Raw genomic sequence first — 13,067 nt, forward strand, 5'->3', positions numbered from 1 at the left:
AAACAGTTGTGAACCTTCCTAGAAGTGGCCGTCCTACCAAAATTACTCCACAAACGCATCAACTTATCCAGGAGGTCACAAATATTTCACAGATGAATATTTTTTTTTCTTTTATTCTGATTTTGATTAGGGCCCTACGTGTAAAAGATAGATGATGAAAACTATCTTTTTTATTATATTGTTACATATTTATGCAGGAAATTATTTATTAATAAGTCCTTTATAGCAGTGCCACATTATCAGATTCATTTATGTTTTAAAATAAATATTGGCCATTTTATATATATATATATATATATATATATATATATATATATATATATATATATATATATATATATTTGGTGTTTTTAGCTTTTCTAAGAAAGAATAAATTATTGACTTTTGATATTTCTGGCTTCTCTTGAGATAAAATCTGAGAAAAATGCTTTTTTTAAGATGTGAAATATATTTCTGTTGTCTGAGGCTTCTTTTTGTGCAAAATTGTATTAAAAAAAAGTCTGAACCAATTACTATTGTAAAATCAAGTTCCTCTTTGTTTTAATGGATACAACAGACACTGAAAACACATTTTTTACTCCACTTTTACAAAAAAAAGACGATTAAACAACACCAGAAAAGTTCTTTATTGTGAATTTGTGTTAATATTGAGTATTTTACAAAACATTTAATCTGTTTGCTTTGGTTTAAAACAGTAACACACATCTTGAAGAGCAGTAACACACCTTTTTAAAAAGAAATATCATTTTTTATCTTTACATGTGGGCACAAAATGTGTTTTTGCATGAATTGGGGCACCAAGCAGACAATACAGAGCGGTGTACAGGTTTACAGTAGTTCCGTTTAAGTTTTACTAAAACATGAAAAAAGCAAAAAAACAAAAACCAACAACAACATCTAATTAACAGCGAAAACAAAGTAAACCTTTTCAGACATATCAATATAAACATCATCTAAACTGCGCGAGCAGTGAGCCTCCAAACGTGATGGTGGTGGAGGCCGCGTTGGCCCAGGAGTGTCCACAGTTGTGGGTGACGTAGACTAAAGCCCCTCTGCGTAGAAAGGTCATGTAGGTGGACAAGCTGCCGACAGACGAGGGTCGAGAGACGTGGGTGTGAGAGACGGCCACCCAGTAACCGTTGATGACCAGCCACAGGTCTGTCTTCAGACCCGTGTTGGCCGTCTGGGTGGAGAAGAAGAACTGATAGACACCTTTAACTGGAGCTCTGAAGACCCCGGTCCTTTTGTTGAAGCCTCGGCCCACGTTCACCAGAACCTTACTGTACCTGATCCGGTTCACTTTGCCCTTGAGCTGGCCGGGGTACGACACAAAGAAGTGGATCTTTCTAGAGGACACTGATGGAGGAAAGATAATCAAGTTATTTTTAGAAATGAGAGGGAAGTTCTGCTTATGGATGGGAAGGAGGTTCTAAAATCCACAATGACTTAAAGATGAATGACAGATAAGATGCTTTTAAGGTGCATTGTGGGAAATGTAGTGAATATGTGCTAGTGATTCAAAACTGTTTCTGTTGCACCTTTGACTTAATTTATGGTATATTATATAAGTCATAAATGTGGTCATGAAGGCCTTTAAACAACAGATTTTAAATGTATGCACACATTCGAGATGCTCACAGATGGTCTGAGTTCCTCTCGTTTTTGTGTAGAAATGTACTCATACATTTAAAAATAGTTGATTTGGTTTGCAAAAGAAGACTTTAAAATAAGGAACAATTATAATCTCCCAAAACGAGTTATTGGCTGCCTTTACTTGGAACTACATCTGCAGGTAAAGCCCCCTAAAGAGAAAAAACCCCAAAATAAGTCACCTCTCTTGGTCTTACACCTCCAGCTAATCTTATCTCTGCTCACACAGGACTGGTTTCTCCTGCAGCGCCCACAGACAAGAGTGTTGACATCTGAGAACAGAGAAACAGCCTCATTAAGACATCTGCCCCGTTATAAATATCATACTGCAGCCTGCAAAAAACACATAAGATATGGGGTTTAGGATTGCATCAAAATAAGAGAAATAAAAGCCGACAAGACACAGGCAGTGGACTTTATAGACTTTAGTGCAGAAGGATTAGACAGCATTTAATATTTTTAAGCTCTCAGTAAGTTATGATATGTGCAGTCATAGTAAATCATTGGACTTTATCCCAAATCAGAACTTTTTCATTTCAGATCTAAGGACTGTCTTAGCCAATAATGATTTAAGAGGTTCAGGTATCTCAGACCCAATGACAAAGAAAACTTCTGTTTTGTAATCGTAGCCTAAAGAGTGAATCTCATACATGAAAAGAAGTCTTTATTTGAAATATTACTACAAAAACGTATGTAAAAGTATGGTCACAGTTTAGACTCTGAACCTTCAAATAAGAGGCTTTTTGTAATCAAAAAATTTGAATTAACTTCCTCACTGATATAAACTGCATGTTTAAGAACTATATAATGAACTTGTCGACACTTAAAATGAATGAATGTTTTAAGGTCTTATGTTCTTTTTGTTTCCAGTCTTATATCTAAAAGGAAATGTATTTGGTAAGCCTGTACTCACTATGGTAGTATATACTCACATGCTTCTTGTCAATACATGTAATGATGAAGATGTTACAGAAATAATATGTCTGCATATGCAGTTATGGCAGTTTTGGAAACACCCTACCCCTACAGTGCAGTTAATCAGGTATCCAGGAGGTGGCAGCAGATGCTAAACTACACGATGGAAGGTGCACTTCAGACCAAAACAAACATCTAGATGAGAAAATCTTTCCACTGCAAGCAAAAGTACTGGATTATTTCACCAAAAAGTCAGGAGTTGGATGGGAGTCCTGCAACATGCAAGATGTGCAAAAACAAGGTAAAATACTGCAGCAACATGACCAACCTCCATCTACACATGAAAAGACATCATAACTATTACTGGCGAATTACAGACTGAGAGAGAAAACAGAGAGGACTTCAGGTTTAAAAAAATACTATCTAAATATCTATCATATATTTATTATTGAAGCTTCAGTGATTATTAGGGCCCTAGCACTGACCTCTCAGCAAGGACCCTATTGAAACTGAAAGAATACTTCTTCCTTTTCATATTCCAGCAAATAAACTACCACAGATGCTTCAACCCTGGGGAAAATGTACACAATCTAGTGCTTTTATGCATGTCTGTCACAAGATGGTCCCACAGGGAACCCAAATGTCCTTTTTACCCACCCCCACCCCCAGTTTAAGCTACAGGAGTGAAAATTTGTACACCTATATATCATGTTGAGACAAACAAAATACTAAAATATTATTTTTAAAACATACATACAGAAAATGAGAGTCATAAAGAGCAAATTTGGCTGTTTTTGTCGACATTTTACAGGTTGCATGTTTTAACGCTCTAGTCCAGAGGAATTTCATCAGATGGACTCCAGATTTGTTTTCCTGATTCCAGACAAGTTGGAGATCTTAAGGTGTCAAAAGCTTGAGTTTTCACCCAAGAGGCAAGGCCACAATCTAGCCCCATTGTTTGAATTATGATTATTTTTCATCTTACACCGCTTCAAACAAATATCCCCTGCACAGCATTCACCCTTAGCTTATGATTTTGGGTCTGCATATGGGGCATCACCAGACGTACAAATAAGCATTGGACCCATACCCAAAATCCCAACAGGAAGTCCTCCAGCTCCACCTTAGTTCCAAATCAAGGCCTTTAATGGTGCTAAATGGCTTTGACCTGTCATAACTTTTGGATAGATGTGTTCCTCAAAGTTTTCTTGCAAGACAACAGTACTGAAAAGGCCTACATGTAAACATCTCATTGAGGCATTCCCTACTAGCAACAGGAAGTGAAACAATATATAACACGGTCCTGATTCAGTACCTGCACAGTAGGCCAGATAGCAGGCTGATGGCGGAGTGAACTTGTAGACGTAGTAGTTTCCCTGACATTTCTTCACCTTGATGGGCGTGGACTGAAAAGCGCAGCACTTCTTCTTCCAGTGTCCACACACCTTACGGGTGACGATTCCATCCCTCCTTTTTGGGTGAGGCCCGGCTAGCCACAGTGGCGCGTGGGTGCCACATTTGTCCACAGGGACGCACCTCTCAGGCATCTGCAGGCTCTTGCCCCTGTAGTAGAGGCGGTACCAGCCTGTAAAAACGCAATAACTCAGTGAATGTGGACAGAGGGATTATTTTTATGCAGAAAACCTGTCTACCTTTCCACTTCACATTGCGGTCACACATCTTGCTCTTGGTGGTGGTGTTGGTGGCCCTCCAGTCCTGATCCAGGATGGTGTAGTGGAAGCACGGATCACCTCGTCTCCTGGAGTCTCCCTCAGAGGAGTCAAGGCTGTCCTCCTCTTCTTCTTCTTCTTCCTCTTCATCATTTGGACCATAAGTCAGGATGTTTGTTCTTGCTTCGTGAGAAATCATCCAACAGATTACATTTTATTTTGTTTTGTATGCTACACATATCCATCAAAGCTAAGGCTGAGTATTATAAGTGTATTTGTTTTACATAAAGAAGGTTATTTTTATAGACTGACCCACTTTCTGCTGCCCTCCTCTCTGATCCCTTGTCATATGCGTCTGTAAATGAATGAAATGACACATTCAGGGGGTGATATCCAGCATCCAGACAGATTATAATGAGATGATGGCGAATCTACCTGAGTCAGAGCGCTCTGCTGCTGCTGAAGTGTTGTTTGTTCACACCTCAGACTCTCCATCTCCTGGAAAACAGCACAGAGTGCAAATTTACTAAAAGTACCGAAGTGTTTGGACCTCATTTAAGAAGGAACAAATCCTGCAGATTCATCACACCTCGGGATTATTAGATAATGACCGAGATTGACACTGCAGCTCATATCAAGTCCAGAACAAGAAAATACTTTTATTTCTCTGGGTGGTCAATGGCTGAGACAAATATCTTAATTCTGCAGTGTTATATCAAAAAAAAAGGGACAAAACCTCATGAAAAAGAATAATTTGGACCATTATGGTGTGAGATATTTCATGGATGCAAAAATAACAAAAAAAGCTCAAAAGACTGAGAAGAAAACATGAGATTTAAACTTTTTTGCATCATTTTTTGGATTATGTTGACAACACTTCCCAAATTCTGGCTCTAGCTCTGGACAGAGGTGTTGGTAGTGTGGAGGCAGATTGTGCTGCAAAAAATTACAAATTACTCATCATTTATCACTCATTTTGGCATGCAGTGTTACAAGAAGTCGTGCTTGAAAATTATCTTTGTACACAATTTGTGCATCAATCATTTGGTCCATAAGAAAAAGTGTTTTTTTTTTTTCGTTTAACTTTAAAGGCGACATATTATGCAAATGCTTTCCTAACAGAAATATGTGCCCCTGGCCTGTCCACAATCCCCTCAAGAATCAGAACCCCTCCCCTCTTTCTCCACAATTCAGAAAATGTGTGCTGGAATAAGCCATTCTCAGATTTTCCCCTCATGATGTCATGTGGGGAGTTAGCCCCGCCCCCAGGTTTCGTTGGTCCTCCCTGCTTGGAGGAAAGTTCGGCCCTCCTCTCCTGAGCTTCTTCTCAGCTGAAGGGAGGATCAGGAGAGCCACATACATTTCCGGTGAGGGGCGGGGTCAGACAGCTCATTAACATTTAAAGCCACAGACACAGCTTGCTCTGAGCAGGGCTGAAACAGAGGATTTTTTAAAACATACAAAAATCCAATACTGGAGCAGTTTTTCAGCAACCAACTTCACAGACATGCTTTTGGGGACCTCTGAGACCAATATAAACTTGTCCTAAAGTGATGAAATATGTCCCCTTTGATAAACTGTTCATCTAATTATTGGCATCCCTGGCACTGCACTCAAATTGTTTACCTCTTACCTTTCCAACTGACATTTCAACATTCCTGTTGGCAGTAGTGCATCATCCTTTGTTTCTATGTTGTGGTGTTCCACAAGGCTCTACACTGGGCCCTGTGCTATCTTTCATATCTGTGTTACCTCAGGGTGTTCTGCTTCAGTCTGACTGTAGTACCTCTTACCACTGCTCTGCAGACGACATGCAGCTGTATTTCTGTTACCTCAAAATTCTCTTTCCCCTTGCTTCAGTTTCTCACTTGTGCCGTAAAACTTATTTTATTTGAAGTCAGATAAAACTGAGATCCTGCAACATTAAGAGCACCTCTAATAATATTTGTATCCTCTTTCTTCAACATTTAAACAGTGAACCACCAAATTCCAGCTTCTTTTAAAACCAAATCAAATCTAGGCTAACAGGAAAACTGAACTTTTAATAAACACCAAAATCCTCTTTTGCTTAGTTGGTTGGCTACTAGAATTCCCTCTTTTACAAGCATTTCCTATCATCACATCTACAACTGGTGCTTAGTGCTTTATCTTAAAAATCTTTAAGCCCAGCTTGTAAAAAAGGGCAGGAAGGGGTACACAGATTTCCTCCCATATGGCTGGTAAGACGGGTAAGAATCCAGCTAGAGACAGCACGCTATACAGCACCTTGTTATTGTGCATTAAAAAAAGTATAATACAAATAAAGGCTACTGTTATTATTATTATTATAAAGCTGAAAAGAGAACATATGTATCATAAACCAACTCTCAGAAATATCTGTTTTCTAACAGATCAGTCACAGTTAAAGTACACGCTGTCACCTTATACACAGCAGCCAGCTGGACAGCCATGGGCTGATCCTCCAAACTCCACAGCTTCATCTCCGTCTGTAAAAGAACCAGAGCTTGGTGTCAGCCCAGACGTTGTGAATAATCTGTTTTAGAATAAGAAATGTTCTATTCTCTTTCTGCAGACAGTCTGACAGAAGCTTGGCACATCTGGGAAACTTTGTCTGCATAATGGATGAATCTTTATCTCCCATCTGTCGTCTGGCTCCGTAACATCAACACAGATCGTACTCACAGAGTTTGTGTTCCCCGAGCAGCCGAGCAAAGACGATAAAAGCGTTACAAACAGAGCCAGAGTGAGGACCACCATCTGTAGAAGACAACATTTACACAACAGTGATGGAAAAGAGGACATTAACACAGGTGTCACTCTTTCAGTATTAAACACAATAATTTAATACAACATGCACTTCTAGTTCATCAGACATACAAACAATAAACAGATGCTTGGAAATGTAAACCCTAGATTCCTATAGTGTCACTTAGTGCTTCTGTATTTAACCTCTGGAGACCTGAGCTTTGGTTTGGAAAGAACTTTTAGTTTCTCCAACTTTATTTGGGATCATTAAGACCTGATTAGTCTAAAAGCTCAGCCTTGTCTTTGAACAGGATTTAATTTTGACTAAAAATGATGTCTGATATCAACAAAAAATCCTTAAAATTTCAAAGAAACTTGCTGAAACTTCTGTGAAAAATTCTTAAACATATTCTTACATTTTCCCATAAAAAGCACCCCAAATTTTCTTCAAATATTTATTTGATGTTTCAGCGAAACTTCATCACAAAGCACAAATTTCAATAAAATTTTCCTACAAAATTCCAATAAATTTCCCCAAGCATAAAACTATATTCCCCATGAAAATGGTGGAAAATTCTCCCAAACAACCTAAGAAATTCCTCTAAATCTGAATAGTATTCTAGAAATTAAGAAGGAAACCTTACCCCAATTCCCAATCAAATTCCCAAAATTAAAAAAATAAATTTCAATAATTTACTTGAGACCCCCCCAAAAAATCAAACAAAATTCCCCAAAGTTACAATTAAATTTCCTAATTTACACAAAAACGCTTGAAACACCCCCCTTAAAAAAAATCTGTATTTATTAATGCAAATACTCAAAAATGTCACTGCAAGTTCCCCCTAAAACTTCCAATAAGACTATTCAAGTTATACAAACCTACGCCAAATTTTCTATGAAAACACTAAAAAATTTCCCAAAATATCCATGAAAATTGCCAAACAATTTCTACAAATTTTAAATTTCCCTCTGACATCTCAAATCAATTTTCCCCTTAACATCTACAAGCGACTTTGCCAAAATGTACAATTAAACTCTTCAAGATTTTATGAAACTGATGGCAAAACATCCTACCAAATTCCCTGAAAATTCCATAAAATTCTAGAATATCTAGAAATTTTGAAGCATATTCTCACCCAAAAAATAAAATAAAATCCCACGTTAATTATAACATTTCCCAAATTTACACAAAATGCCCCCCTATTCCCCCAAAAATAAAGAAAATTGAAACAAATACTTCAAAATTTCAAATAAATCCCCCCAAAACAGCCACTAAAACTATTTGAAATATTATGTAAAATATATAAATCTAAAAATATATTCTCCAAGATTCCATTAAAATGACAGAAAATTCCTCCCCAAAATAAAATGAAACTCCCAGAAATTACAAACATATTTTTCAAATTTGCATAAAAATTTCCAAAGAAAATTCCCAAAAACATTTTTTTCCCATATTTTATGAAAATACTCAAAATCTCACAGTGACAAACTTCCAATGAAACTCTTAAAAGTATCTTTAAAAAAATTCCACAAATATTAATGAAAATTCCTGAAATTTTCAAAGCAAATGAAATTCATTCTTTAAAATAATCTGGTTTACATGGGCCTCTTTGAGGCAGCCTTAAAAAGGCTTTAAATAAAAAAAATCCTCTCAAGTATTAAAGTAGAATCCAGCTGTAGATCACAATGGCCTAAAACTTCGGTCCTTAGAGCGAACTTTAACAAACACTATCTATGGCCTAAAATATCGGCTGTAAACATTGTCAGAAATGTTCCTACCTGCTGAAACAGATATATTAGCCACTATCTGACTATATATTTAGATACAGATACACAAATATTCTAAAAGTATTTTGGGAACTATTTGCTGATTTTTGAATATTTTCAATGCACTGATCCAGTCTAAAGCTAGTAAATTACTGTGGACATATTAATGGCAAGTTCACAGATTTATTTGGGAAAAGTTTCATTCTTATTATTCTCCAAAGGAATCAGACTCCACCAATTGTGCCTCTTATATGACAAGAAGTGCCATAAATATCATACCTTGATTCGTGCGACCTACGCCTCAGATAAAAACACGAGTTTAACGGTCACAGGATGGAGGCCATGAAAATACTGTAAACAAAAAATACTGACATAAGAGGTCATTCAAAATGTGTCACTAGTCTTTAAAAACAGCAAACTTACAGAAATATATATTGACTGTAAAGCAGCTCTTACCTCTTCATATCAGCATGACGAGAAAACCCACCAGTGTCCAGTCATCTCCTTTTATACTGGGACACAGAGGAGCAGAACCAAAGAGGAAATGTCAGACTTCAGTTTAACAGCGTCTCAGTGGAGGTGTTAGTTCTCGTGGATGTGTTGCAGATGTAGACATGAAATTAGTTCAGCGTTGGCAGATTTTCAGTCTGAGTGGTCAGCAGTGAAAAACGGTTGAAGTGCGAGAAGTTGTTATTGTGTGGGTACAGTTAGTCCACAGAGTCCAGGGACGGTTTAGGTGTGAAAATGGATGCTGAAACAAACGTTCATATGAAGACTACCACTCGTGCTTTACAGACTCTGTGACTTTATTTAATATAAAAACAAGCGTTAATACCATTATTTACATATTAGCTGGATATCTAAATGTGGCTCCTTATAGACAGCTTTAACCTTTAACTTTGATGTGAAGTCTACTGATAATCTTTGTAGAGGAATGATGGAGCTGTTATTAAAGTTGTTTAATCAGGAGGGAGTGTGTCACTTTCAAAAACAGCCTTGACTTTATTCGGTTTTAATGAGTCTCTCTGTGAACGCTCAGCTCTGAATCTGTGAAAAGGAGACCAGTCAGCTGCCAGTTTGACAGCAGTTGTTTTTATTTAATTGTTTTCTTTGCTAATGCCACTTATTGTATTTCTTTGTGTCTTATATCTTACTGTTTAAATGCCTTTTTTGCTGTCTTTTCATGCTCTTATTGTTGTAAATGATCTGTTCTAAAGTCTGTAAAGCACTAGTATGAATGCTGCTATATAAACAAGTTTGCCTTGTTATTTGGCAGAGTCCATTCAACATACTCAAAAGAACAGGAACAGATATGATCTAAAGTTGTAGTCTAACCAGATCAAAATGGCAAAAATACCAATTTCATGGTTTTGTTTACTGTTAATGTAAGAAATAGTAATTTTGCTGCTCTCTCTGCAACCTGCTCTGTAACATTCCTCCACCCCAGCTCCTCCTTTATTCCGTTGTCATTGAGGCCTGCTCTGCTCTGCTGTTTTTTTTTTTTTTTTTTTGCTGCTTTTCTTACTGCTTCAGCCTTTCGTTGTAGGCACAGGAAAGGCACAGATGCACCATAAAGAGCATATGAAATGATAAAAACTGAGGCACTTTAACATAGCATGAAAAATATTAGCAAAATGAGGCAAAACGGAAAACTGTTCTGTGGTCAGATGAGTCGAAATTGCTTTTTGAAACCACAGACGACGTGTCCTGCAGACCAAAGAGGAGAGGGACCATCCAGTTTGTCACCAGTTCAAAAGCCTGCATCTCTGATGGTATGGGGTTGCATTAGTGCCTGTGACGTGAGCAGCTTACACATCTGGAAAGGCACTATCAATGCTGAAAAGTAGATTGAGGTTTTAGAGAAACAAATGCTCCCATCCAGACAACATCTCTCTCAGGGAAGGCCTTGCATATTTCAGAGAGACAATGCTAAGCTGAACTGGCCTGCCTGCAGTCCAGACCTTTCACCAACAGAAAGAGTTGGCGCACCATAAATGGAATACCCGGCATAGAAGACCCAGGACTGTTGAGCAGCAAGAATCCTACATCAGAAAAGAATGGGACAACATTCCTCTCCCAAAACTCCAGCAACTGGTCTCCTCACTTCCTGGATGTTTAGAGACTGCTGTTAAAAGAAATGGTAAACAAGGCCCCATCCCTACTTTTTTGAGATGTGTTGCAGCTGAAAAATTCTAAATGAGATCATATTTTTCATGAAATGGTAAAATGTCTCAGCTTCAACATCTGATGTGATGCTTATGTTTGATTGTAAATAAAATATGGGTTTATGGGATTTGTAAATCATTGCATTGTTTTTATGTACATTTTGTATAGCATCCCAACTTTTTTGGAGTTAGGGTTCTGTAAAAATAGGGAAAATGTGTTTTTTTTTGCAAACTATTGCAGAAAAAAGAGTCTTGCATGTTTACATGTTGGTAAAAAAAGATATGTTTATAAGTGTCCTATGAAAACTAGTGAAATTTGTGCATTATTCCTTTATATTCAGGTTCATATTCATTTATTTATGGCAGCAGCAGCACAGTCTCTAAGGACATGGTATGGGAACTGGAAAGTCACCACTCAAGTTTGAGTCTGACCAAATCTGAGGAATGGTTTTGTAGCTGGAAAGTTTCCAGTTCGTATTCTGAGAGCTGCAAAGTGCCCTTGTGCAAGGCATTGACCACCCAATCACTCTGGATGGATGCATCGTTGTTGCAGCAGCTCCTCACTGTGACCTTTCTCCATTCGTCTTGCATCCCTTTTATACATGTGCATGCATTTTAGTCTATGTGTATTATGTTCAATTACAGGGTGTAAACACTGAGTTTTTAGGTTTTTAGTGTATTCCTCCACTTTTTATTTCCTATAAGGACACATAGTGTCATGGGCAGCAAATTTACAAATTTAGAAGATAAATGTTTACATGTAGCCTTCCTTACTGACCACTAGAGGGCAACGTCAGCTCCACCTCATGTGCACCACAGACTGTAAATAGGTGAATGATATTCTAGTTTTATGTACTTGAAAAGAAAGTAGGGCAGTCCTTCAGGTTGGATTTCATGTCAGGAAGAGTAGCAGAAACTGGAGTAAAGGAAAGCTGCATCAGAGCAGCACACGCTTGAATTCAGGCCCTTACAAACATAAAATAAACATCTCCAGTGACAGAGCAACGTCAGCACTGTAACTGTAGTTAAGCTTGAACTTTTCTGCAATCATGGCCAACTGTAAATTGTTGGCTAAACAGGCTGGTATCTGTTGGCAGCTATGTTGTTGACAGTATTCCACACACAGGGGCGTGGACTCTGGCAGATGTTGTATAACAGGAGTGAGGACACAGGTCATCCAAGGATTTGACTGGGCCGAGCGGGCCTGTTTATTCAGCCTACATAGCCTCAATGGATCAATGTAGCGCTTGTCCTCTGTAGTGGTGGATTTAAAACCTTTTATTGTTCAGTGAATCCATCAGGGCCCTGCATTGATCAAGTGTTATACATACAGAAATTATATATGCTTAGCAGTATTCATATGGTTATTCAAAACAAGGAGAATTTTACTTTTAAATGAACCAAAGTTAATGTAAGCTGACAAAGACTGGATTTACCTGCAGTGGGTACACTTTTATACTACAAGTCCAGCTCCAAAAATGTATGTTTGAACCTTAATTTCCCAAATGTATGAGCCATATTTTTTTTTTACCATGGTTAAATTAAATTTACTTGCATCATTTTGCAGCACTGGACTGTACCATTTGGACATTTTTAAGGGAGGAGCAGGGGCCCGCCCGGTATTTTATTTCACTGTATTTAATACAAATTTCAGTCTGTTGACCAATTAATTTTGTTGCTTTTGATTCAATAATGATAATTATTACTAAGAATTAAATAAAAACACATAATTCATTGCAGGCTTCCCAATGGTCCCTCCCTACTGTAGGCCCGGGTACTCAGCACCCTTTTTCCGGCTGTACTATGCCCATGCTAAGAGCTGATTGTAGCTAACACAGCATAACAATGTGTTGAACCTACATTTCTTAATAGATAATAAATATTATAGGAGAAATGTTTATTTCAGAGATTCTCACACATTTATGGTATTAATTAAAACTGTTATATTAATATTTAAGTTATTCTAAAGTATTCTAGCAGAGCCTATCACAAAGGAACTCACCTCAGAGACAGCATGGTGCTAGCATTGGTATATGGGTTGCACTTCTCTAGTGTGCAGGGGCCCTGTAGAGGGCGCTCATGTTGCACAAGGTGCCAACCCAGAAACGCAGCAAATGCTAGCAAGTGGACTCACTGACTATGCTACTTTATTTTA

The 13,067-nt window shown here is 37.8% G+C and overlaps 1 protein-coding gene across 1 annotated transcript; it reads right to left on the reverse strand.

Moving 5' to 3' along the window:
• Positions 1-949: 949 nt before the first annotated feature.
• LOC121528894 lies at positions 950-9,113 on the reverse strand. Its single transcript, XM_041816539.1, has 8 exons — positions 9,027-9,113; positions 6,918-6,992; positions 6,656-6,721; positions 4,671-4,733; positions 4,548-4,590; positions 4,218-4,418; positions 3,881-4,150; positions 950-1,356 (listed from the first exon to the last, which is right to left on the reverse strand). The coding sequence occupies exons 2-8, from the start codon at positions 6,990-6,992 to the stop codon at positions 950-952; spliced, it is 1,125 nt and encodes a 374-aa protein (XP_041672473.1). The 5' UTR covers positions 9,027-9,113.
• Positions 9,114-13,067: the final 3,954 nt, after the last annotated feature.

The sequence above is a fragment of the Cheilinus undulatus genome, linkage group 20, assembly GCF_018320785.1.
Source record: "Cheilinus undulatus linkage group 20, ASM1832078v1, whole genome shotgun sequence".
NCBI lineage: Eukaryota > Metazoa > Chordata > Actinopteri > Labriformes > Labridae > Cheilinus > Cheilinus undulatus.

Excerpts from the sequence above, each read along its gene's own strand:
- LOC121528894 (XM_041816539.1), bottom strand. The coding sequence starts at position 6,992 with ATGGTGGTCCTCACTCTGGCTCTGTTTGTAACGCTTTTATCGTCTTTG. Across the intron at positions 4,591-4,670 it reads AGCAGAGCGCTCTGACTCAG|ACGCATATGACAAGGGATCA; the intron begins GTAGATTCGCCA and ends ATTCATTTACAG. Across the intron at positions 4,419-4,547 it reads AGGAGGGCAGCAGAAAGTGG|CAAGAACAAACATCCTGACT; the intron begins GTCAGTCTATAA and ends TTTCTCACGAAG.